Source organism: Diabrotica virgifera, chromosome 2 (assembly GCF_917563875.1).
Source record: "Diabrotica virgifera virgifera chromosome 2, PGI_DIABVI_V3a".
NCBI classification, from domain to species: domain Eukaryota; kingdom Metazoa; phylum Arthropoda; class Insecta; order Coleoptera; family Chrysomelidae; genus Diabrotica; species Diabrotica virgifera.
The window spans coordinates 97,808,370-97,835,289 of NC_065444.1; the positions used below are offsets into that span (position 1 = coordinate 97,808,370).

The 26,920-nt window shown below is 36.2% G+C and overlaps 1 protein-coding gene across 1 annotated transcript in view; it reads left to right on the top strand.

Moving 5' to 3' along the window:
- The first annotated feature begins 2,647 nt into the window (after positions 1–2,647).
- Positions 2,648–26,920, top strand: part of LOC126879572 (zinc finger protein 239-like) — a 42,945-nt gene continuing 18,672 nt past the window's right edge. Inside the window, exons 1-2 of the mRNA XM_050642741.1 lie at positions 2,648–2,819; positions 8,272–8,729. Coding sequence (XP_050498698.1) covers positions 8,513–8,729 — 217 coding nt within the window. The 5' untranslated portion in view covers positions 2,648–2,819; positions 8,272–8,512. The remainder of the gene's footprint in view (positions 2,820–8,271; positions 8,730–26,920) is intronic.

Here is a 26,920-nt window from a genome sequence, read left to right on the forward strand (position 1 = left end):
CAATAGCTTCTATCTACAGCCCACCACGCCACACCATCAATCTGGAGGAATACAGAGAGTTTTTTGAACAACTTGGCTCACATTTCCTAGTGGCAGGGGACTGGAATGCAAAACATACAACCTGGGGAGCAAGACTGATATCTCCAAAAGGCAGAAATCTATTAAAGATCATACAAGATAATAACCTGAAATACCTAACAACTGGTACCCCCACATACTGGCCCACTGATAACAACAAAATTCCTGATCTGTTAGACTTTGCTATAACTAAGGGAATACCTGAAATACACAGCGACATCACCCCCAGTTTTGATCTCCATTCGGACCACAGTCCCATCTTGATTACCTTAAGTACCAATATAATTTGGAAAACTCCTGCACCAAGGCTATGTTCCAGTAACACGAATTGGGTTCAATTCAAAGAAGAAATAAATGATAAAATATCTCTTGACATTCGACTCAAGCACAAAAACGATATTGAAGAAGCTGTAAAATATTTAACGGAACAAATACAACAGGCCGCTTGGAAAGCTACTCCTGTAAAGGAAAAAACCATCGATGAAAGGTATAGTATACCCCTCCATATTAGAACACTAGTAGAAGAGAGAAGAAGAGCCCGTCACAAATGGCAAAGAACAAGAAACGCGATAGATAAAACAAATCTTAACAGACTCACACACAGACTTCATTCCGCTATCCAAACAGCCAAAAACGAATCCTTTGAAAGATATGTCACAAACCTTTCTCTTGACGACAACTCTCTTTGGAAAGCCACAAAGAAATTCAAAAAGCCGGTAGTAATGAAATCACCAATTAGAAAAAATGATGGAGCCTGGGCTCGATCAGATATAGAAAAATCCAACAGATTTGCAGAACATCTATCAACCGTCTTCTCCACCCCAGAGGCCAACGATATTAACGACGAGAAAATTAGAGACTTCCTCAATGCACCCTGTCAGCTATCATTACCACTAAAATACTTCTCACCAAATGAAGTCCGTAACGAAATCAACCTGCTTAACCCTCATAAAGCTCCAGGATTTGACCTCATAACTGGCGAAATCTTAAAAAAACTCCCAAGAAAAGGTGTCGTCTTAATAACCATTATTTTTAATAGCCTCCTGAGACTATGTTATTTTCCAGTGCAATGGAAGTATGCACAAATTATAATGATACCTAAACCTGGTAAACCTCTAACTGAAGCCAGTTCGTACAGACCAATAAGTCTCCTTCCGACTTTATCAAAAGTATTCGAAAGGTTAATCCTTAACAGAATAGAAACAATAATACCTATAGAAAACCTTATCCCAGATCATCAGTTTGGTTTTCGCTCAAATCACTCAACCATACAACAGTGCCATAGATTAGTCAACAAAATAAAAGAGAGCCTAGAAGGGAAACAAATATGTCTATCAGCATTTCTCGATATACAGCAAGCATTTGATAGAGTGTGGCACGAGGGTCTTCTCTTTAAAATAAAAACTCAGCTAACTGACCAAATCTACCTCCTCCTTAAATCATACTTGTCCGACAGATACTTCCAAGTTAAATACGAAGGTACTCTATCCAACTACCACCAAATAAAATCCGGAGTACCTCAAGGCAGTGTACTTGGCCCATTCCTTTACCAAATCTTCACTGCTGATATTCCTATTAGCGAAAATACACTAATGGCAACATTTGCGGATGACACTGGTATACTAGCATCAGACATCAACGAAATATTAGCATTTAACAAATTGCAAAATCATCTCAATGAACTAGAAGACTGGCTTAAATGCTGGAAAATAAACGTCAACACAAACAAGTCTTGTCAAGTAAATTTCACAAATCGAAGAATTAGATGTCCACAACTACACCTAAATAATTCACCTATACCAATAAAAACAGAAGTAAAGTACCTGGGCCTTCATCTAGACGAAAAACTTACTTGGAAATCACATATTGCAGCCAAACGACGACACCTCGACCTAAAAGTTAAAAATATGAGCTGGCTAATCAACAGAAGATCGCAACTTTCATTAGAAAACAAACTGACCATCTATAAAACAATACTCAAACCAGTGTGGACATACGGAATCGAGCTGTGGGGCTGTAGCAAACCATCCAACACCAAAATACTACAGACATTCCAGTCAAAAACTATTCGTATGTTAGCTAAAGCCCCATGGTATGTGTCAAACCAAACCCTTCATGCAGACCTCAACATCCCCTTCATCAATGATGTGATTGCTGACCACTCCAGAAGGTACATGAATCGCAGCGCAGACCATCCAAACCATCTCATAGATGAATTATTCAACCCCCCACTGGTTGACAGACGTCTGAAAAGACTTTGGCCAGAAGACCTAGCTGCTAGGTAAATTCCAGAGAGTCGTCAATGGACGACACCTGCCACAAGCCAACAACATACATTATATTTACTTATTACTGTATTGAAGTAGATTGTAAATAAGCAATAAATAAATAAATAAAAAAAAAAGAATTTATAAACTAGACAATCTAATGACAATTATTGAAGTTGTTTACATTTCAAAGCATACTAATAAAACAACATGAACTAGTAGCTAGAGTTGATGCTTTTCAAATTGGCCACCAGGCGTCGCCCTGTGACACATCTTGTGACAGTGACTCCTTCAGGAGACGTCAAGTTTTATTTTTTAGAAAAATCTTAAATCATCGCGTTAAAATTGTTATAAATTAAGTAATTATACTGTAGATATAGTTAGTTAGTGTTTGAACATTAATTTAGTAGTTAATTTAAAAGTTAAAACGGGATAATACGTTAGTAGTGAATTAGAAATACTAAGGACTTTTCTGTAAGTTTTGCCTTTATATAATCATAGTAGCAGTAGTATAGTAGAGTAGAGGCTGGCTTAGGAGATGGACACTAACTCTCCCGGCCCCCCTGACAAAGGGGGCGGGATCTATGCTTTGCTTTCATTGAACTCGCAAAATTTTTTAAATTCCATACACATGCTAGCCCCGAGACATAAAAATAACATTAATTTAATAGAAAAAGAACTCTGTGCTTTAAAAAATAAATTCCAAAACGATCAGATCATGTTAACAGAAGTTAATAACTTATCATCTAGGATTGAAAATATTAGTAGAAGAAAAGTTGAATACAAGGACACTGACTTCGGCCCATTCCTTATTATGATAGAGAGTGACAAGGGAAAAGCAGGAAATATCCATCCTATGGATATTGGGAAAGTATTTCATACAATGGGTACGACTGGAATTAAAGAAATTAGTAGAAAAGGCATGAATAGAATTGGAGTAATTTTTAACACCTCCAAACAGGCAAATATGGTACTAAATAGTACAGAAATCCTTGAGAAAGGATTTCTTGCTTATATACCTCAAAAAATGCTAACATCAAGGGGTATTATTAGAGATGTAAGTATAAATATTTCAATGGAAAACATAGTTAACGACAGTAAATTACAAAAAAACGTGAAAATTATATCGGCCAGAAGACTTAACAGAAGAGTTTTAGATAGCAGTGGGACCGTTACATACATTCCAACAGGAACTGTACAACTACTCTTTGACGTAAGAACTCCCCCTAAAGAAATAATCATATATTCAAACTTGGTAACAGTAGATCCATACATCCCTCCTGTACAGCAATGCTTCAAATGCCTAAGATTTGGGCACTCACAAAGACAGTGCAGGGGAAAAGCAAGATGCCCGAAATGTTCCGATGAACATACAGTACAAAGCTGCACAGTTTCTGTACCAAAATGCCTATACTGCGATCTTGATCACCTTGCCACAAATAAAATTTGCAAAGAATTCGAAAGACAGAAAAAGATAAATGAAGTAATGGTCTTCCAAGATCTCACCTTTTTTGAAGCTGCCAAGCTGTTTCCCCCAATTAAGGAAAAGCCAGAGAATTCGAGAATGTTTCAGAGGAGAAGTAGGGATTTTCCTTCTTTACTATCCAGCTCACCCAGAGCATTTACTCAAGCACTTCAAAAACCCCCATCCTCCACTCCCCATTTCCAGAGTCAAAGTCATGTGGTCCCAGTTAAAAGGAAAAATAAAGTAATTCTTAAAGACATTAGTTATGACAAAGAGGCGCATAAAGCTCTATTAAATGAGGATCTAAGCAGAAATTTACCTAGATTACCGATTTTAAACAAATTAAATGATTCACAAAAGTATACGGGATCACAAGGCCCAAGTTTTGCACTCTCATTAACAAGCAATCGTGTACATTCTCAGGATAGTGTATTTTCAAAAAACGTTGATTTAACCTCTGATAATAATATGGATTTTGCAGGTTTTGATGAGTCACATAATACATCTAATTTTAGTAAAAGTAGTGTTGACTGAATTTTCATTTATTTCTTACAGATAATATAATATATTATTTTTTATATTAAAAATAAAAAAAAAATAATAGTAACAAATTATATATATAGTTATGATATTTAATATTTTGCATTGGAATATTAATGGTTTCTTTAACAATAAGCAAGATCTAATGGTGTTTCTTAACGAATACGATGTTAATATCATTCTTCTAAATGAAACACATCTGAAATTTTCACAGCACTTGCATATTCCCAATTTTTACTGCTATAGGGATGATAGGATTGATGGATGGGGTGGAATAGCTGTACTTATTCATCAGTCTCTGGCAGCTGATAGGATAGACATTTCACATATTCACTTGCCTGAAAAATGGCAGGCTATCATTATCAAATTTGAAAAAAATTTTATTATAGGATCGTATAAGACACCAGATGTTCGTTTTCGTAAGGAGATCTTTAGAGAATTGGTTCAAATGTGTGATAAACCGTTTTTCTTCATAGGTGACTTGAATTGCCAACATTCTTTATGGGGTTCATCATCTAACAATCCGAACGGCAATCGTCTTGCAGATCTTTTGGAGGAGGATAACTTGTGTTTTCTCAATACGGGTGAGGCGACAAGAATCTCACCGCCTGACTCAAACAGTGTCCCTGACGTAGCTATAGCATCTCCAGGTTTGGCTGTGGACTGCCTCTGGGAAGTTTTTCCAGAGATAGGAGCAAGTGATCACTTTCCTTTTGTAGTGTGTTACGGGCAGGATAGAAATAGTCCCCAAGGAAATGACCCTCTTCAAGATCGCAGTATCTTTAATGTGAAAAAAGCCAATTGGGAACAATTCAACCAATATATTGAGTCTAACATTAACAACATCCCTAATGAGTCTTACACAGATTTTCAAAACCTAATATTAGACGCAGCAAACAGGTTCATCCCTAAGAAAAAGCGTGTTAGATTCCATAAACCACAATTACCTTGGTGGGATGAAGAGTGTTCAGTTTTAATTAAATCAAAGAGGGAGGCAGTCAAGAAGTTCAAACAGGTACCTTCTTTAGAAAACTTCATTAATTTTAAAAAAATTAGGGCACATTGTAAAAAAGAACTTAAATCCAAAAAGAAAAAATCATTTGTTGTGTTTTGTTCCACAATTTCACCTGATACTCCAATATCAGTAATGTGGAGAAAAGTGAGAAGTTTCCATAAGGCTTTCACTAAAGCCTCAGTTAGAACTCCTAGTAATTCATCGTTAGGGGAGGAAATGCTTTGTTCATTGACTCCACCTGTATTTGAGGACATTGCGTCTCACCCATTGAAATCTAATACTATCGAGTGTGAACTCTTCACTTTAAACGAACTTTCATTGGTTTTGGTTGAACGAAAGGATACTGTGCCGGGCCAGGATGGTATAACATTTTCTATGTTGCAACATCTTCCAGAGTCAGCAATCAAGTTCCTGTTAAAATTTTTCAATTTATGTTTAAAGGAGGGAATGCATATTCCCACTCAATGGAAATCACAAACAGTGTGTTTAATTCCCAAACCCAATAAAAATATAAATTGTCTTTCGGGCTGGAGACCAATCGTTTTATCATCGTGTGTTAGTAAACTTTTAGAGAACATGATAAAAATAAGGTTAGATTGGTATGTAGAACATTTTATGATCCTATCGCCTTTCCAGACTGGCTTTCGTAAAGGTAGAGGGGTGTCTGAAAACATAATTCATCTGGTCAATGAAATCTCAATGAATATCTCAAAAAGGAAACCAGCAGCTGCTGTTATGTTAGACATTTCTTCTGCATATGATAAAGTGTCAATCATCCAATTATTGGACGCTTTGGGAGATCTCAATTTGCCATGGTTACTTATTGAATTGGTTAAACATTTATTGACTAATCGTTTGGTGTCTGTTCGTGATCCTATTTCCTTAAATCTGCTAGGACCAAGAACTACCAATGTGGGCCTTCCTCAGGGTTCCCCTTTGAGTCCAGTACTATTTAATATTGTCATCAATATAATTTCATTTTGTGTGCCAGAGGATGTTCTAATTACTCAGTATGCAGACGATGTTGCCCTCTATTGCTCCGGCAACAGCTGGGTGGATGTTGTGGAAAAATTGAATGGTACAGTAGAAAGTATTTCTAATAAACTTCATGATATGGGAATGTGTCTGTCATCTAGCAAGAGTCAAGCAATTTTTTTTGATAGAAATAGGAATAATATTCCGAATTTACTAATATCAGTGAATAACACACGTTTAGATTGGAAACAAGAAGTTTCTCATTTGGGAGTTATTCTAGATAGTTCCCTTTCTTGGAGAAGTCAAATTGAAAAGATGGCATTGAGGGCTTCCAGTGGAGTCAATATTATTCGTTGTTTGTGTCGAACTTGGTGGGGAGCACATCCTGCAACTTTACTCACTCTATATAAGGCATACATTAGATCACATCTTGACTATGGATCCATTTTTCTGGGAGGTTGTGCACGTTCTCTACTTGCAAAATTGGATAAGGTTCAGTATAGAGCTCTTAGAGTGGTGGGGGGATTTATGAGGTCTTCTCCAGTTCATATAATTTTGTCAGAGTGTGGAGAAACACCGTTAGATCTCAGAAGAATATGGCTAGCATCTAAATTCATTTTAAAAGTAGTAGCCTATGACAACCCAATATATGCCTCAATTGAGCAATTTCACAATGTCTTTCTGGGTTACTTTAGTTTTTGGAGAAGAAAATATTTCCCACCAATACTGGCTGCTTTCCAGAATACTTTACATGAAATTCATGAGGTAGCACATAGCTCCTTATTTCCTTGTCACTCCTTTCCACTTAATATTCAGATTTCTCCTATGGCTTATGAAACTGTCAATATGGGCAAAGAAGCAAATAACCAAACCAAGTTTATGGAATGGTACCTCAATAACTGGTCGGAATATAAACTTATTTTCACAGATGGATCCAAAGATAAACAAGGTAATGTAGGTATTGGGATATACCTTAACGAGAGAACACAGTTAACAGCAAGATTACCCTCCGCTAATTCAATTTGCTCAGCAGAAGTATTTGCCATTAAAAAAGCATTAGAGTTAATCCAACAGAATAATTTTACAAAGTGCCTCATCTGTAGTGATTCTAAGAGTGCTCTAGAAAAAATCACAAGATCAAGCTACAAGGCGGCAATAGACTCACAAACTCTCCAACTAAAACAAAAACTATGTGAATTTGATGAACAACATAGAGAAATTAAATTTGCATGGATTCCAAGTCACACTGGAATTATTGGGAATGAGAGAGCTGACCATCTTGCGAATCTTGGAAGAAAGCTGCCCATTAGTGAAGAACCAAAGGCCTCCTTTAAAGATTTTCAAATTAAATATAAAGAAAACCTATGGATCGGTTGGGAAAATCGATTCCAACAAATAGGACAGGCAAAAGGAATTACTTATTGCTCACAAGTTACAGTTCCATATAAAAAGGCATGGTTTACAAAATTTCCCAACCTGGGGAGAGGTATAATCACACAAATGTGTCGTATGAGAAGTGGACATTGTAGTGTTCCTGTACATTTATTTAGATTGAAGGTAGTGAATTCAAACCAGTGTTTATGTGGCAGTGTAGGAACTTTACAACATGTTTTATTGGAATGTACTAGGTTCCAAAGAGAGTCCCAGTTGCTTAGAAGGGAACTAGAAGGTGATCCGACATTAACTGATGTGTTGTTTAAAAATTTAAACTCAAAGACATTAATCGCAGTGCAAAAGTTTTTAACATCAACAATGACTCGTGTGTAGCTTGCTTAAAAACTTTATGACTTTATGCTTGCTTGCAATGCATGTGCTTTGTGCTTAGTGCGGTTTTGCGTGGTAGTACTAGAACTAGACCATTAATAGTAGAACTTTAGTTATGGAACTTATAAACAATTACAAAGTTTTTTTTTTATCTCTTAATATTTCAGATTCAGGAGCTATGAGCTTAAGCCCAGATGTACCTCAGGTACGGCTCTTGAATATTCAAGTCTATATTCACGGATCCTGGCCGGATAGCCCTGGCAGCTAAGGCCATTCAAATGAAGAGAAGAAGAAGACTCCTTCCTCTTCTTCCTTTCATATATGTTCAAAGTTCCAAATTTCAAACCTAACCCTATTTTCTAAGTTCCTGTCGCCCTGTTTATGTGTTAAATTATTTTTGATAAACAAATGGAAGTAAAACAAGAAGTTAGTGATGAGACATATCAAGCAGATATATATTGTAATGCTGTTGATGGACCTTCGGATATTAATAAAGTTGAAATTAAAGAGGAATCCAAAACAGAGAGTGAATACAGTGCATTTGATTTAGACTTAAAAGAATTCCCCATAAAGACTGAAATAGAACAAGAGGAACTTACGTCATTTAAAGAAGAAGAATTAAATGGTAAGTAAACCACAAGAGTACTAGTATACCTATGGGTTGAAGTTCCATAAACCTGAAACATATCAACACAGTATTAAAAACAAAATATCAATGCATTCTGCTTCAGCTAGTGTACATAGCAATACATTGTATGGGGTACTCAACATTAATTTTTATGTGAATGGATTATTGTTGAAAGGGGGTAAGAGCCATTTTCTACTTTTCCAGTTACAGCAAAAAACTCGTCTCTCTTTCTTTATCCGCGTCATTTGGTGTTGAAAGGAAGCAATCACTGATACACTGCATGGATATAGTTTATACTGCGAAACTGCATTTAACACCAAATGACACGCATATAGAAAGAGAGAAGGGGTTTTTACTATAACTCGAAAAGTTGAAAATGGTACTTACCCTCTTTCAATAATAAACGATTCATGTATTTTCTATTTAACACCTTAAGCGCTTTGTGTAGAATATATATACACAGCAGTCAGGTCCAAGGTACCGTGTATATAGATTTTATTCACAGGGCATAGCTGTATTGTAGGCTGTGTGTATGTGGCTTCTGCACAGTTAATATAGGTTACTCATGGGATATGTATAGACCATTCCAGGTCACGTGACTTTGACAGCGTCGCTGAGGGGCAAACATTGTGTTTTTGGTGTTCTTTTTGCTATTTTCTCGTTTTATTATAAGAAATCTGCAGTTTTAACTACAACAATTTCAAATACTAGATATAGGACACCCTCATAGGGGATGCAAAAACCCGGTATAATCAGAAAATCAGTTTTCTTGACCCATATCGTCGTTCTGTTTACAGTGCATTGTGATTATAGTGATTTAAAACATCTCGGTCTTTAAATGTGGCTGGTATTATAAAAAAAACTCACTTTATCTCTTTTACTTTTACTGGAACACTTTACAACTGAACAAAACGCTGGTATTTTAATCATATTCTTAAATTAAACAAAATTAAACAAACTAATTAAAGAAGTTTTATTTCTTTTATTTATTTTTTATTTATTAAATAGACGGGATCACCCCATTACAGCATTATAATAACATTATATTTTTAATCTAATTTATCTTATAACTACACTTTAAAATACAATACTTAGAAATAATTCTAGAGTTTACTATAAATCATGGTTTTAAATTGATTTAAACTTAAATTAAAAGGATCTATATCACAGTGACTATTTTAACACCTTAAGGCCCTATCAAATGAATTATTTCAGGCATAATTGGTAGCATGAAAGTTTATATGAAAAAGTTCAAAAGATCTTAGTCTATGCTGTGGAATATTGAAGCTTCTTTTACTTAAAAGTTCCGGACATTGAATAAAATTATTTAATAATATATAAATAAATACAGAATCAAACTGAATTCGTCTGTTATAAAATGTTGTTAGATTTAATCTATCTGAAATTACTTTTTTGTTTATATTTGCAACTGGAATTCCCATTTTGTAACCGCAATACCTAAGAAACTTATTCTGAACTTTCTCAAAGGAATTGATATACTGGTCATACACAGGAGACAGGATTGGACAAAATGTGACGGTCAACACCTTCAATTTCGAAAGAGTACAACATTTTAAGTATCTGGGGGCCGTAATCACAGCTGACAACGATATTACTGAAGAAATAAAAGACAGAATTAAATCAGCAAATTGCTGTCTATTCGCACTGGATAAGCTTATAAAATCAAAAAATCTTACAAGAAGTTCCAAGATCAAAATCTATAAATCTATCGTCAGACCTGTACTAACATATGGTTGCGAAACGTGGACCTTGACCAAATCAAACGAAGAAAAGCTCAGATGTTTTGAACGAAAAATACTTAAAAAAATTTTCGGACCTCACCACGACATTAACACAAACCAGTATAGGATCAGAACCAACTTCGAATTAAAAGAACTCTACAATGACACTGATATTGTCCAAGAAATTAAATCACAGCGACTAAGATGGGCAGGCCACGTGCACAGACTTCATAACGAGAGACTTGTAAGACTGGTATGGGAGGAGATTCCTACAGGCAAAAGACCACTCCGACGTCCCAGAATGCGATGGAGAGATAACATCCAAGCAGATCTCCAAAAAATGAACATTCCATTTGACCCTAGGTTGATGGAAGACCGAACAAATTGGAAGAAAGTTGTACAGTCAGCCAGGACCCACCCAGGGCTGTAGCGCTACGCGATGATAGGAGACCAGACTGGCATGCCATATTCTAATTGAGAGCTTACAAGAGAACAATACACAACTTTCGTTACATCAATTGGGAACTCACTACAGTTTCTTAATGTAAATCCAAGAAGTTTAAGACCTTTCAATGTAATCTGTGAAAAATGGTCATTGAAATTAATGCTTTCATTAAAAGTGATGCCCAGGTCTCTAACTTGATTTTTATATCTTAAGTTAACATTATATGTAAAATTATTCTGTATACTCCAGTCCCATAACCTGTCAATATCCTTTTGCAATATATATGTATGTCAGCTACAGATTTTATACATCTATATAACTTTAAGTCATCTGCAAAAAGTAAAACTGATGATTCAAGATTTTCGGAAAATATTATTTATAAAGAGATTAAATAGTAATGGTGAACAATGGCCTCCTTGGGCGGGGGGGGGGAAACCTGATAAAACCTCAGATGATTCAGATAGGAAATTAAATAGTTTCACCCTTTGTTTTCGATCCTTTAAAAAATAGGTATATCCAGTGTAGGTATTATAAATACACACTCCCAAACTTATATGGAATCACCATGTATTTCCAAACAATATTTTGAAAAAACTCGTTATTGTTGTGAAGAATAAAGGTTTTTATTGAAAATAAACAAATCGATAAGACAATGAGATAGTACAGCTCGGTACAGTATAGGTTAATTGCTTGAGTTGCAAATTGAACGAAAATAAATAAACCAACTTTTGCGTTAAAAAACGAAAATATGCCTCCTGTGGGGTTATAGAACTTACAATGAGAAAATATTATTGGTCTTGTGGAGCAAGTAATGTTCTCAGAGGGACATAGCTGCACAGCTAGGTGTAACACAGGACATTCTGTCCAAAACCTATGCTAGAAACAGGAACTAGGAAAGCTCAAAAATAAATCAAGGGAAAGTCGCCAAAAAGTAATAACGGCTCGCCACGATCATTTAATTGTCCAATCGGCTGGAAGACACCCAACCGTTTCTCACCAGCAGCTCCAAACGCAGCTTTTGGAAGCTACAGGTGTAACTGTTTCAGTTGAAACGATAAGAAGAAGATTTCGTGCCAAGAAGTATACAGCAGGAGACAGTTATGGGTTCCCGAGTTATCCGAGTAGCCTGTTTGATACCCAAAGATAAAGTAAAAGGTATAAGAAATTGGGAGTTCATCAATGAGAGACTATTGAAAGTATCAATGAATTGTAGTAAAAGCGATATTATAACTTTGATTGTAATATACGCACCTGGAGAAAGTGACAAAGCAAATGACAAAAATCAATTTTGGGAACAACTACAGCAGACAGTAGAAGATTATGAGGGAACACTCATAATATTGGGAGACTTCAATACTAGAGTGGGAAACGATAACATGAAATGGCAAGGAGCTATAGGTAGGCACGGAGAACACACAATTAATAAAAACGGGAAAAGATTGCTAGAGTTTTGTATAGATAATGATTTAGTTATAGCCAACACTTTCTTTGAACACAAAGAAATACACAAGATAACAAGAGAAATGCCCCAGCGAAATGAAAAATCAATAATAGACTTCATAATTGTTCCTCGAGAAAAAAGGAGTAAAGTTAAAGATGTTAGAGTGAAAAGAAGCTATGATATAGGTAGTGACCATTATCTACTAGAAGGAGTATTCAAGAATAACAACAAAGTCGAGGACCGAAAACAGATACAAAACAAAAACTATAGCGGAAGAATAAGAACCTATAAGCTGAGAAACTTGCAAACAAGAAATGAGTATATAGAAAAAACAGAAAAACAGTTTGCAAGGATTGAAAAGAGAAGACAAAGTAGAAATGTGGAAGAAAAGTGGATCAGATTTAAGGCAATACTATTAGAAACAGCAGGGCAAGTTTGCGGGTATACCAGAAGAAATAATCATAAAAAGCAGACAAGCTGGTTGAATAACGATATTAAAAAAGAAGTCAGAGAAAAGAAAAGGCTATGGAAAATGTACATACAAAAAAGAAATCAAGAGGCATACGATAAATATAAGGAACAGCGCAACAAAGTTAAAGTAAGGATAAAACAAGAAAAGCAGAACGCCTGGGAAGAATTTGGAAGAACTATGGAAGAAAATAGTACCCAAAGTACAAAATTATTTTATAGAGTATTAAAGAATATGAGAAGTAAAACGGAAATTAAACTACAGCAGATAAAAGATAGAAACGTAAATATAATAACTGAGGATGAGCCCATTATAGAAAGGTGGAGAGAATATTTCAAGGAACTTTTAAACAATGAAAATATAACAGCAGAGAATCGCACACAGATAACAGATGAAACACCTGAAAGAGGGCAAGAAGTCGTTTATGAAACTAAAATAAAGATGGAAGAAGTTGAAGATGCACTAGAAAAACTAAAAGTTGGTAAAGCAGCAGGGACCGACGGAATAGATGCTGAATTATTGAAATATCTTGGACAACAGGGTAAACAAGAATTACATGACCTACTAAATTTAGCGTGGACAAACAAAAAAATCCCAGAGGATTGGAACATTTCAATAATACTGCCTATACACAAAAAAGGAGACACGAAAGAGTGCAGTAATTATAGGGGTATATCACTTCTCTGCTCAGCGTTGAAAATCTACGAAATTATCCTAGAAAAGAAACTACGAGAAATAGTTGAGCCTCGACTGGCGGATATACAAAGTGGATTTAGACCATCACACAGCGTACAAGATCATATATTCACACTACAGCAAATTACTGAAAAAACACTGTTAAAAAACGATACACTGTACCTGGCGTTTTTAGATATGAAAAAGGCGTTTGACATGGTCAATAGAGAAGGAATATGGCAAAGCCTGATAAACAAGGAAGTAGATGAAGAACTTGTAAGTGTAATAAAGAGTTTGTATGTCAACACAAAAAACCAGGTCAGGACAAGTAACTTAATCTCCGGCGAATTTTCTAATAACGACGGGGTTAGACAAGGTGGAGTGTTGAGCCCACTGTTATTTATTTCCGTTATGGATGAAGTTATTAAAGAGTGTTGGAAAAAGACTAAAAAATGCGCTATAGGGTATAGAAATTTGCAACAAATAAAAATTGAAGCCTGTGCATTTGCTGATGACATTGTATTAGTTGCAAGAACTGAAAAGGCTGTTGCAGATAACATTAGAATCTGGGCTGAAGAACTAAAAAACTACAACTTAATAATAAATATGGAGAAAACTAAAGTAATGACAATAGCCAACAAAGAAGCAACTGCAAATATTGAAATGGAAGGGCAAAAAATCGAGCAAGTAGACCTCTTTAAGTATTTGCGAATAATGTTAAACAACAAAGGTACACAAGAAGATGAAATTGGAAACAGAATAAAATTGGCGACGAGAACTTATTATTCACTGTATAAAAATTTCCTAAACAAAAAAGAAATATCGAGGAAAACCAAAATGACAGTATATAAAACTGTATATATGCCAATTACAATATATGGGGCAGAAAACTGGGTACTTAATGACAGACAAAGAAAAAGATTACAAGCTACAGAAATGAGATACTTAAGAAAAGTGGTGGGAGCAAGAAGATTAGACAAAAGAAGAAACGAAGATATAAGACATGAATTACAGGTAAAATCGCTCAACGAAAAAGTTGAAGAAAAGAAGTTAAAATGGGCTGGACACATGATAAGAATGAGTGGTGAGAGACAAGTGAAAATGACATGGGAGGCCAAAGCAGTGGGTAAAAGCACGAGGGGCAAACCAAGGAAAAGCTGGAACACTAGTGTAAACGAAATACTCAAGAAAAGAGGAACATCGTGGCAAGAAGCAAAAGTTTTAGCTGCAGATAGGAAGAAGTGGCGTAAATTTGCAGAGAGTATTATATAAAGGAGGAATCCTCGACACCTAATGGTAAAAGAGGCAACCGATTATGTATGTATGTAAATAAATCGATAAGACAATCAGATTGTACAGCTCGGTACAGTATAGGTTAATTGCTTGAGTTGCAAATTGAACGAAAATAAATAAATCAACTTTTGCGTCTAAAAACGAAAATATGCCTCCTGTGGGGTCATAGAACTTACAACAAGGAAATATTATTGGTCTTGTGGAGCAAGTAATGTTCTCAGAGGGACATAGCTGCACAGCTAGGCGTAACACAGGACATTCTGCCCAAAACCTATGCTAGAAACAGGAACTAGGAAAGCTCAAAAATAAATCAAGGGAAAGTCGCCAAAAAGTAATAACGGCTCGCCACGATCATTTAATTGTCCAATCGGCTGGAAGACACCCAACCGTTTCTCACCAGCAGCTCCAAACGCAGATTTTGGAAGCTACAGGTGTAACTGTTTCAGTTGAAACGATAAGAAGAAGATTTCGTGCCAAGAAGTATACAGCAGGAGACAGTTATGGGTTCCCGAGTTATCCAGGCAGCACAAGATTGATCGCCTAAATTGGTGTCTTCACCACCAAAAATTGGAACATTGGGAATTGACAAAATGTGCTATTTTCAGATAAAGTCAGGATTGAAGTAAAATCAGATGACCCATGAAATCGTGTACTTAGAGATCGAGGAAGACAAGCAAGAACGAACACTCTCAGATCTGTTCACAAATATAAAAGGGGAATTGTAATAATCTGGAGAAAAATTGTGGTCCGTAAAAAAACTCCTTTAATTTTCATCCAATCAACTTTACCTGGTCACAGGTATGTTGATAACCTGCAGTTAGGCTCTGGAGAGGTGCAAAAGGAGAAAATTTAATTTTAGTGACTAGAAGCATCATTGAAACATAAGGTATCCCTTGTTTGGAATGGCCTGCCTGCTCACCCTAGCTTAACCCTATAGAGTATTTGTGGGATATGCTTAAAAGAAAAGTTAGAGCTTGCCGGGAAAATCCACAAAACATCAAACGGCTAGTACAAGCTGCTCTTGAAGAATGGAGCAACCTACCACAACAAAATGTTGATAATATAATTAGGAGCGTGGCCAGGCAAACTGAAGTTTGCATAAGGACTAGAGGTGATAACACTGACTACAAAAAAAATTAATAAAAACAATTTAAACATTATTCGTTTTACATTGAAATTTTTTGACTCTAAAACAACTAGTTTCAATTTGTTTTTTAAATATTTATTGTTTTATTTAATTGTTATGTATTTGTTATTAAATTGCTTTAAAATAAATATTGTTTGACTTCGTGTGTTCGTTTTTTTTTAAATCCGCACGAAATAATAAGAAATATCAGATGATTCCATATAAGTTTGGTTGTGTGTATGTCTATGGATTGGATTGTGTCTGGTGAGTTTAAGTTAGGTTAGGCAAACAAAGGATATTGATTAGATTGTGTTAAGTGATTTTAAGTTAGGTTAGGCAAACAAGAGATTAAGATAGATGATTAGAGGATGTTGTTATAACATTGTTGTTGCAACAATCTAATATCACAAATTTTGAGAACTTGGATACAAACTAATACCTATTATATTTCAATTTTTGTAATTAACATTGCAAAATTGTTTGTCAGTGATTTCCTCATTTTTTGCTACTGTCTAAGAGACATTCTTATTCTAATCTGGCTAAGTAAAAATACACTTTGTCTTGTAATGCCTTGACAAATATTTTACTGATATGCATTTTGAAATAAATGGTATTTCATCTAAAGCAAATTTAAATAATAAGTCAGTATGTATTGTTGAACTGTTATAGATCTCCTTCTGGTAATGTTAAATGTCTTATGTTTATTATTGAACAATATCCCTTCGTTGGCTCAGTGTAGATGGTCTTTAAGTTGTGATGGAAACACCAAATAATAGTAGCAGAGTTTATTGATGAGACTTACACTATGGATGTTGACCCGGGGTACTTTGAGTAGAGACTTAAATGATGAGCGTTGAAGACAATCACTCGCGTTAATGAATTTCTAGACAAGAGATCTTAGTTTTATATAAGTTTAAATTGGGTCAATGTAAACACGGGCCCCGCGTGATTTTGTGTATCTAATTAAGGTAAATTGCTTATCTTATGTCAGCAACTTTTGGCTGATGTCCAAATTATATTATTGATAATTGACCAAATGTGTATGTAATTTAATTAATTACGTGTGTGTGTTTAATAACAAATAAATGCATTCGATCTACTGGGTGATAAAATGATACTCTCCAATTTCGGATATGAATACTGAATATTTGATATTGGACATATTGCGGAATCGGGCAAAAACTGGCCCAAGTGTCAATACTCAAAGTTTACATATAAGTATTACATAAAATAGTCAAATTCAAACATGTTAATAAATAAATAGTTTAAGAATAATCAACAATCTTCCAACCGTACTCTAGCTATCAATGTCCGACTCTATCTCTAGATTAAAATTAGGGCAATTGGATGAAAATGTGGAGAGTGGGAGGTCGGCCTTTGAAGTCGACGGTACATTGTTATGCCGATTACTACTTAATACAGGTATTTCCTGTTCGTTAGTCTGAGTATGTGGATTCCCTGAACGACATAGTCGTACAACAGGACGGTATTTCCATAACGTGAGTATCCCAATTATTACCATTATAGTAATGGTCCCGGTGGCTACAAAATAATGCCAATTAGATTCTGGAATCGATTGCCACTGCGTATGCGTCATTTCTTGTTCTAGACTTTCCTCCTCAAGTAACGCGTGACGTAGCTCTCCTCCTGGTATGTCCAGGTAGGTGTTTAGAGGCATGTTAAACCTGCGGGGTGTCCTCGCCACCAATTGGGCCACGGGAGTGATTGGCGCCTTCAGGTAGCTTGTTACCGCTCTCTCCATCCCACTGCTAGTGGGGAGTAATGTAATATTTTTCGTTTGGGCGATACATTTGGGTGAAAGTTTCAGGAATGTGACTCGTTCCAGTACTCTTTCGCTCCGATTTCCATCGCAAATAATGGATATGTGTATCGTGATTGGCGTGATAACGAGCCAGAGGTTGGGGGTACCCATCTTACTCCATTGAGCTGTCTGTATTGTCCTGGCTACCACTGGGCATGTGCTATTCTTAGATCGCTCATAAATTTCTTCAAGTATGCAGTTTGGTTGGGTATCCATGTTCCTTATAGCCGTTGGTGAGCACGCTATCTGCGTCTTTGTCAACAGTAAACATCTTTCCCTATCTTCTGCGGTCAATTCGAAGTAGTGCAGTGTGTTATAATCTACGACCAGTAGATTCCTTGGGGCGACAAATGTGCGCAACAGCGACCCCTCAACGTTAAGTGGTATGGCCGTGACTTTCAGCATGCTGTACTTCATTTTCCCTGTCACTATGAAATAGCCGATGACTGTTATATATCTGTCGTCATGACTGACTTCTGTTTCTATAATGGGCTGTCGTCGTATTTCGACCCCTTGTGGCAGTATCTGCCCTGCTTTCTCTATCAATTTGGTTATCTCACCCGGTTTCACTATATCAATGAAGTGTCCGTGGTTATAGTGAAGGTTTAATATTCCCTCGTAAAATTGAGTATATTCGTTTATGAATTCCATAACTTGCAACGCTATCGTTTGTATTCGCAACGTGCTATATTCGGTTTCTAGTCTCTGTGCTTTGTCTTCTACTTCGTTAAGTCCTTTAGATATTTCTTGTAGGCCTGTGATTAGTGCTTTATCACCTTTAATAGCGTTTCCTCTAATTCTTGGACTGTCAGCTGACTTTGTCCACTATCCTTCTTTTTTCTGCATTTGTCTGCAAATCTCCTACAGTATGCAAGTACTCTTCTCATTCTTTCTAAATTTGAGAATCTCTCGCATATGTCCTCCTTTATCGTTGTCGTGTGCACCGTTATTTTCGTTTTGACTTCCTCCTCATTTGTCTCTGGTATTTCTTCTGATTCCTGCGTTAAAGTTTTGTTACTAGTCAGCCAAGTTGGTCCCTTCCACCATAGCTCTGCTTCTAATAATTCTGATGCGGTACTTCCACGTGAGAGGATGTCCGCTGGGTTTTCCTTCGTATCTACCTTATGCCAATTTTTCGGTCCTATAACGCCTCTTATTTCCTCTACTTTGTTGGCGACGAACATTTTCCACCTATTTGATGATCCCCTTATCCAAGCCAGGGTTATCATTGAGTCTGACCATGCATATACCTCAATGTTTTCCCTATTCAATGCTTGTAGGGTTTTCTTCATTAAATTTGCTAATAGCACCGCGGCACACAACTCGAGCCTCGGTAATGTCGTTTTTCCTTTCAATGGTGCGACTTTCGATTTTGCTATCATTAGATTCGTTTTGATTTCTGGGCCTAACACCCTTGAGTAGATTACCGCTCCATATCCTTTCATAGATGCATCTGCAAATCCATGTAGTTCTACTCTGTTTGTCTTGCTTAAGTTGTTCCACCTGGGCAATGTTATTTTCTCCAGATTTACTAATTGCGCCTGGTATGTATTCCACCTGCTTTGTTGGTTGCTAGTTAATTCTTTATCCCAACTGGTTTTTTGCTCCCATAATTCCTGTATGAACATTTTCGCCTGAATTACTACAGGTGCTATCCACCCTAGTGGGTCGTATAGTTTTGCTACTTCTGACAATACGTGTCTTTTCGTTATTTTCTTTGCTGTCGTTATCCCTATTTTGAATGTGATTATATCTTCTTTAGGGGACCAGTGTATTCCTAACGTTTTCCGTACTTCTTCTTGTTTGAATGCCTTGGAGTCTACGTTCCTCATTTCCTCCGGTACGTTCTCCATTATTTTTTCTTCGTTGCTCAACCATTTTCTGAGAATGAAACCTCCTTTTCTGAACAGTTGTATTAATTCCTTTTGGGCTATTTCTGCTTCCTGCACTGTCTCCGCTCCTCCTAGTATATCGTCTACATACATGTTTTCTTTTACAATTTTCGATGCCAACGGGAACCTCGCTCCTTCGTCTTCTTGTAATTGCTGTATTGTTCTCAACGCTAAAAATGGTGCTGCGGCCGTGCCGTATGTCACCGTCGTTAAGTTATATTCTTGTATTGGGTCCTTTGTGTCCTTTCTCCACAAAATTTTTTGATATTTTTGGTCTTCTGCCATTCTGATTTGTCTTAACATTTTTTCCAAATCCGCTGAGTATGCTATCTTATTGGATCTCCATCGTAATAGTATATTTGTCAAATCTTGTTGTAATTTCGGCCCTGTGTGCATAATATCATTCAGGCTTACTGCCGATGAGCTTTTACTTGATGCATCAAACACGGCTCTTATTTTCGTTGTAGTACTGTCCTCTTTTCTCACTGGATGATGAGGTAGGTAGTACCCATCTCCCTGGTTTTCTGCTATTACCATATGACCTTGGTTTTCATAATCTTCCATGAATTGTCTGTAATTCGCTTCTAACTGTTTGTCTTTTGCAAACTTCCTTTCTAGTTGCATCAATCTGGCGAATGTCTGCTGCTTAGATTCTCCTAGCTTTGTTACGTCTTCCTTAAACGGAATTCTCACTTCGTATCTCCCGTCTTCATCTCTTTTTTACTGTCTGTCGATACATTTCTTCACATTCTTGTTCTTCTACTGATAAACTTGTTTCCTGATTTACTTCTTCTAATTCCCAGAATTTCTTTATTTTATGTCCATCTCTTGTCTGGATATCATACAGCATACTTCTGCTTTTGTAGTCTCCTTCTCTCGTGCTATCCCCGAAACTATCCATCCTAGTTTGGTGTTTTGACTCAGGAGTCCATTACTTATTCTGTGCATCCCTTCTGTCAATATGTAACTGTATTCTTTTACTCCTAGTAGTAAGTCTATCTTGTAATATCTTGGATCTGCCAGTATTGCATTTTTCTCGTTATAGTCCGGTAGAATTATATCCTGTTCCGGTAAATTCCTTGTTATCTTCGGTAATACTAGTGCTTCTATTTCCATCTCGAAGTCACTTTCGTAATGAGTTTCGATTAAAAGTTTCATACTCCAATTGGCTGTTTTTTCTCCTGACGAGCCTATCCCGGATATGGTCGCCTGTATGGGCTTCCTTGTTGTTCCTAGCGTCGTCGCAGCTTGTTCCGTTATAAATGCGCATTGTGACCCTTGGTCGATTAATGCTCTCATTATGTGTGAATCTCCTTTCGCATCTCTTATGCGTACAACAGCTGTCGCTAGTAATGCTTCACCTTCCTTATGGCTTGCACAGTTTACTGAATTCTGTCCTCTTTGGTGGTCGTTGATATTCCTATGCCCATTGGTATCTTGTGTATTTTCTCGCCTTCCGTTATTTTGTTCTCTGGCGTTGTATGGATTATTATTTCCTCCTCTGTACCTATTAGCTTGATACCCGTTTCTTCTATTATTTGAATCTCTTCCATTTCTTTCTTGTGTTTGTTCTCCTTTCGTTTCATTGGAGTTTCTTTTGTTGCCTGTGGTTCCTTTCTCATAATGCAACATATGGTGATGGTCTCCGCCACAGTGTCTGCACCTATATTGTACATAACATTGTTTTTCTTTTTTATGTGCTAGACAGTTTGCACACAATCCTTTTTCTTTTATCATCCTGTTTCGGTCTCTTACATTGAGTTCCTGAAATTCTCTGCAGTTCGGTACTCCGTGATCTCCGTTGCATATCACGCAACGTGTTCTTGGTTTCCTCCCAGATCCTCCTTGCTTCTCTTGTCTTTTTTCTGACTCCAGCAGTTCCAGTGTCTGGAATCTTCGCTGTAAGAATGTTTGTGTCGATTTGTACGTCGGTATCTCTCTACTGTCTCCAACGTGGTTTTCGTACAGCCTCCTGGTTTCATTGTCCCATTTCGTTATGATAATTCGGGCTACCAATGGGCTCCACGCTTCCGTGTCTGTTCCTAACCCTCCTATGGCTTCCAGACTTTCGTGGAAGGTGTCATGTAGTGATTTCAATGCTCTAGCAGAAGATTCCTTTACTTCCTGTGCTAGTAGCATCCTGTCTATCAATTTAAACAATATCATCCTTGGATTCTCATATCTATCTTTTAGCATGTTCCAGGCCACTTCGTAGTTGGCCTTGGATATGTTTAAGTGTTGTATCATTCTGTTGGCTTCCCCTCTTAGTTGAGTTTTTAGGTACTGCATTTTTTCTGCGTTTGATAACTGGTCGTTTTCATGTATTACTTTTGTAAACAGATCGTGGAAAGTTCTCCACGTGTCATACCTGCCTTCATACACAGGGATTTTTACCTGCAGTAATGTCACACCGTCCCTCCTCTGTGTGCATTCTGGCCGTTGCATTCCTGGCCTTATTTTCTTCAAGGTTTCCCTGACTCTCCTCTTTAGTTGATTTATTCTCTCTACTTCTCCATTATCTATAGCGTCTAGTTCCTCATTTACTGCTGCTTCAATTATTAGTGTATTCACCTTTTCCATGTATTCTCTTAACTCTGACTGCAGCTCTTCATCCTCCTGCAAATCTTGTTCATTTTCTGGCCGTAATAATTCCTCGATTCTTTGCTTCCTTATCTGTATCTCCTTTACTTTCGGTGCTTTTCCTCTTTTCAGCACCCTTCCATATTCTTCCAACAGGGTTTTCCCCTCAATATATGTCTTAAATACCTGATCATGGTATTTTGTTTCAAAATATTTTTATTTCGTTATACCTCCTTCTAGCAGCTTTTCGTGGTTATTCAGAAATTTTGCCCAATATTCTTCTAATTTTTCCTGCCTATCCCGGATGTATTGTTGAGTCCTCCGAGATTGAGAATCCTTTTTAGTATTTGAAACTAGTTTCGCTAATTCTGCTCCTATCTCCGCTTGCTTAACGTATACACTTTCCATGGTTATTTTTATAAAATTTTAAATTCAGCGGTAAATATATTAAACAATATGAACTGTATTTTATTTATTAAGCAATGTACTTAATATGCCTATAATGTCTGGCTAATTGGCTAGTCCAAGGCCATCAAATTCACACAAAAAAAATATCTGCTTATTAACAATTATATTTATTTACTATACCTGTACTATCACGCTCTCTCGTAAGCCAGAATGTATATAAATAAAAATGTAATTGTATGCCCTTGTCAAGTTTGCAATTTTTCAACGTTACCGTAGGTCGCTTGCCTGACTAAGTGATTTCTGTTTGTAAATAAACTGAATAGTATTACGATTTCACTAACGCTAAAATTGAAATTCTTTGGTTGGATAATTTAATGAACCTTTGTATTTATAAAAGATCTGTAAATGATATATGTAATATTAATACTGGAATCTTATTCAAATTTGGCAATTAGATATCTATGTGATTAATTTTTACAGAAATAGGTAAAATATTTTCATTTTCTAAAATAGTGAAAATTTAACTGAAATTATTATATAGAGTGGACTTTTATCGTTCTATAAGTTACGTAGTATTTTAATTTTTTCGAAATAAAGTATTTAATTGAAATTAAAGCAAGCTATATGATTATGAACGTTTCTTTTTTTTTTCAAATTATTTTTCAAATATATTTTTGTCCCTGTATTATTTATATGGTATACATTCTAAAGTACATTATTTTACTATTGATAGAGTGGAGATTGTTGTTCTAGATTGTTGAATTATAATAAAAATACAAACTTGTTAAATTGTACGATTGTAACAGTTGGAAGATTTTGTAATTATTCAAAAACTTACGGTTTTTTTTTGTTTTCTTAGACGTCTAGGGTCCCTCGCTTCTGGTAGGCTCTGCAATCGGCTCTCGGCTATGGTACTGCTCTTAGCTCTGCAATCGGCTCTCGGCTTTGGTACTGCTCTTAGCTCTGCAATCGGCTCTCGGCTTTGGTACTGCTCTTAGCTCTGCAATCGGCTCTCGGCTTTGGTACTGCTCTTAGCTCTGCAATCGGCTCTCGGCTATGGTACTGCTCTTAGCTCTGCAATCGGCTCTCGGCTTTGGTACTGCTCTTAGCTCTGCAATCGGCTCTCGGCTATGGTACTGCTCTTTGCTCTGCAATCGGCTCTCGGCTTTGGTACTGCTCTTTGCTCTGCAATCGGCTCTCGGCTTTGGTACTGCTCTTTGCTCTGCAATCGGCTCTCGGCTTTGGTACTGCTCTTAGCTCTGCAATCGGCTCTCGGCTATGGTACTGCTCTTTGCTCTGCAATCGGCTCTCGTTCTCCCGGGTTTAGTGGTCTCTCTCTGAGGGTGTTGCTGGTGTGGACTGTATAGGCTTTCTCAAACTTCCTTGAAGTATTCTTTTTCTCGATAGGACCATGAACATTATCCCTTCGTTGGCTCAGTGTAGATGGTCTTTAAGTTGTGATGGAAACACCAAATATTAGTAGCAGAGTTTATTGATGAGACTTACACTATGGATGTTGACCCGGGGTACTTTGAGTAGAGACTTAAATGATGAGCGTTGAAGACAATCACTCGCGTTAATGAATTAATAATAATTGAATTTCTAGACAAGAGATCTTAGTTTTATATAAGTTTAAATTGGGTCAATGTAAACACGGGCCCCGCGTGATTTTGTGTATCTAATTAAGGTAAATTGTTTATCTTATGTCAGCAACTTTTGGCTGATGTCCAAATTATATTATTGATAATTGACCAAATGTGTATGTAATTTAATTAATTACGTGTGTGTGTTTAATAACAAATAAATGCATTCGATCTACTGGGTGATAAAATGATACTGTCCAATTTCGGATATGAATACTGAATATTTGATATTGGACAATTATTATAAAAATAATATACTTTTTATTTCTTTTTAAGTTTTACTTCAAATCTTATGTTATGTACATATATGTTACAAAATGGTTCCTTATTTATTAGTGACATGAAGTTGGTCATGGTTGTCTTGAGGCTATCATAATCATATACCTACTTAGAACATAAAGTAGTTCGAGCGTCATATGAGACATCTTCCCCTTATACATTTCTTTAAAAAACTGAGAAACAAAAACAACTGTTCTGACTATCTTCTTCTTCATGTACCATGTCCTTTCAGAACGTTGGTTACCATCACAGCTATCTTAATTTTATTCACTGCCACCCGAAATAGCATGCTTGTATCAACATAATACCAATCTCTTCTTGAGGTTCTTCTTCGTCCTGCACTGCGTTTGCCTGCTATTTTTCCTTGCATAATATTTTGGACCTCCCATTACGTGTCCGAAATACTCTAGCTTTCTCTGCTTGATGCTTTTTATAATCTCAGTAGTCTTGCTGAGATATTCTAGTGTTGTGAAGTTTCGAATCTTCTCCACCCAGGAAACTTTTAAAATTCGTCTATAGCACCACATTTTGTAAGTCTCACGGCGATTTAGATCGATTTTATTCACAGTCAACGACTCGACACCATGAAGTAAGACTGAGAACACGTAGCAGCGAAGTAGGCGGATCCTTAATGCCAATTTTAGATCTCTGTTACATAACATCATGGACGTCCTTCTAAAAGCGGCTCTGGCCTGCTCTATCGTAGATCTAATTTCACCGTGACTTTCTGCGTTACAATTTAATTGCTGTCCAAGGTAAACGATTTTATCAACTTGCTCAAGTTTGGTATTATTTACATACATAAACGGTTTTATATTCTGTTGTTTACTTATTACAGATCCAGACCTGCCTCCCTATAATTATCAACGACACTATCAAGTAGTGTTTGCGGATCTTCTTGACTAGACACTAGGAGTACAGTATCGTCCGCATATATTGTTGATGCCTTCACCGTTCACAATAATTAAAAATTTTTTCGGAGTAAACGTTGAAATCGGGGATGACAAGAGGCATCCCTGCCGTACTCCTCTTTTAATATTAAGAGCCAGTGATTCCACACCAAAATTCCAATGTTTACATTTAAATATCTCATTCCAAAGAAACTTTCATTGTGCTGCGTCACTTACTGTCATACTACCATCATGTGAACAAGTCAAACCATAGCTCAGATGTTACCTGGGGCGTATTAATGGAATATTTTAAACAGCCATCCTTTAGTTCGCATTTTTAACCGATGTTTCCTTGACGGATTACTTGTAAAGGGTTTTTACCCACATATTTTTGTAATACTATATCTTGGTGGTTAGCATGTAAATTTCACGTAAGCACTGATGATGATTGGTCAACCAATCGAAAACTAGTTCTGTGATGTAGCCCTTTTTAGGGATTTTAAACATATACCTTTTATAAAGGATTTTATTGTTTTTTGTATTACATGGTATACAGCCAACTACAGGAAAACTTTTTCCTTGTGGATTTTTATTCATTGTGCGTTTAAATTTTTCAAAAATATTTATTAGTTTTCTCATGATTCGACAAAAGTTACATTTAAAAGCATTATTCCGAACTTTTGCGCCTACCCTCTTAAATTTGATTTTGATAAATTTAATTATTTTATTTAATTTGAGCGTACTAAATGGATATTTTGATTTTTTTGAGTCCATATAATTCAATGTCTAAATTATTGAGTTATTCAGTTGCATTATGGCCGATCCCACATATTAATTTGTTTAGAAATTTCTTAGGGCTATGGAGAGAATATTAGTAGGTACATATAATTTGTAAAAATTCTTCAATACAAGTAGCGCTACATCTCACTCTTACAAAAAAAATTGTACACCATTGGAAACCATTTTCATACCAAATTATATATTAAGACGTCCACACCATTTACTCTACATTAGCAAGATTAAACAAGTTCAAAATAATTTTTCCGTTATGTCTCTCGTAAACTTCATATTTATAAGTAGGAGGGGTTATACTTTTTGGCAACATCAGCAAACTACAGATATTTTCTTTTGAGAGCCAGAGGTAACAACCTTATGTCCAGTTGCACCAACAAATTTATTTTAAAATATAATAGTTGTCAAAAAACTGTCAATTAAAAACAGAAACTTAACGATTCTCCCATGAAAGATTACCCATGAACGATCACATCAATCACTTATTTTGTATTTGCTGTCTTTTTCTATAAGAAACGTTTGTTATTTATAGAAAAAGACAGCTATAGTCTGTTCGCTAAACTCAGACGCAACTTTCTAGATATTTTAGTCGGTAATTTTGCCAATTCTAGTAAAATTGGCAAAAAATAATTACTAAGTAGTTAATAATCACTAAATAGTTAGTAATTTTGCCAATTTTTGCAAAATTGGC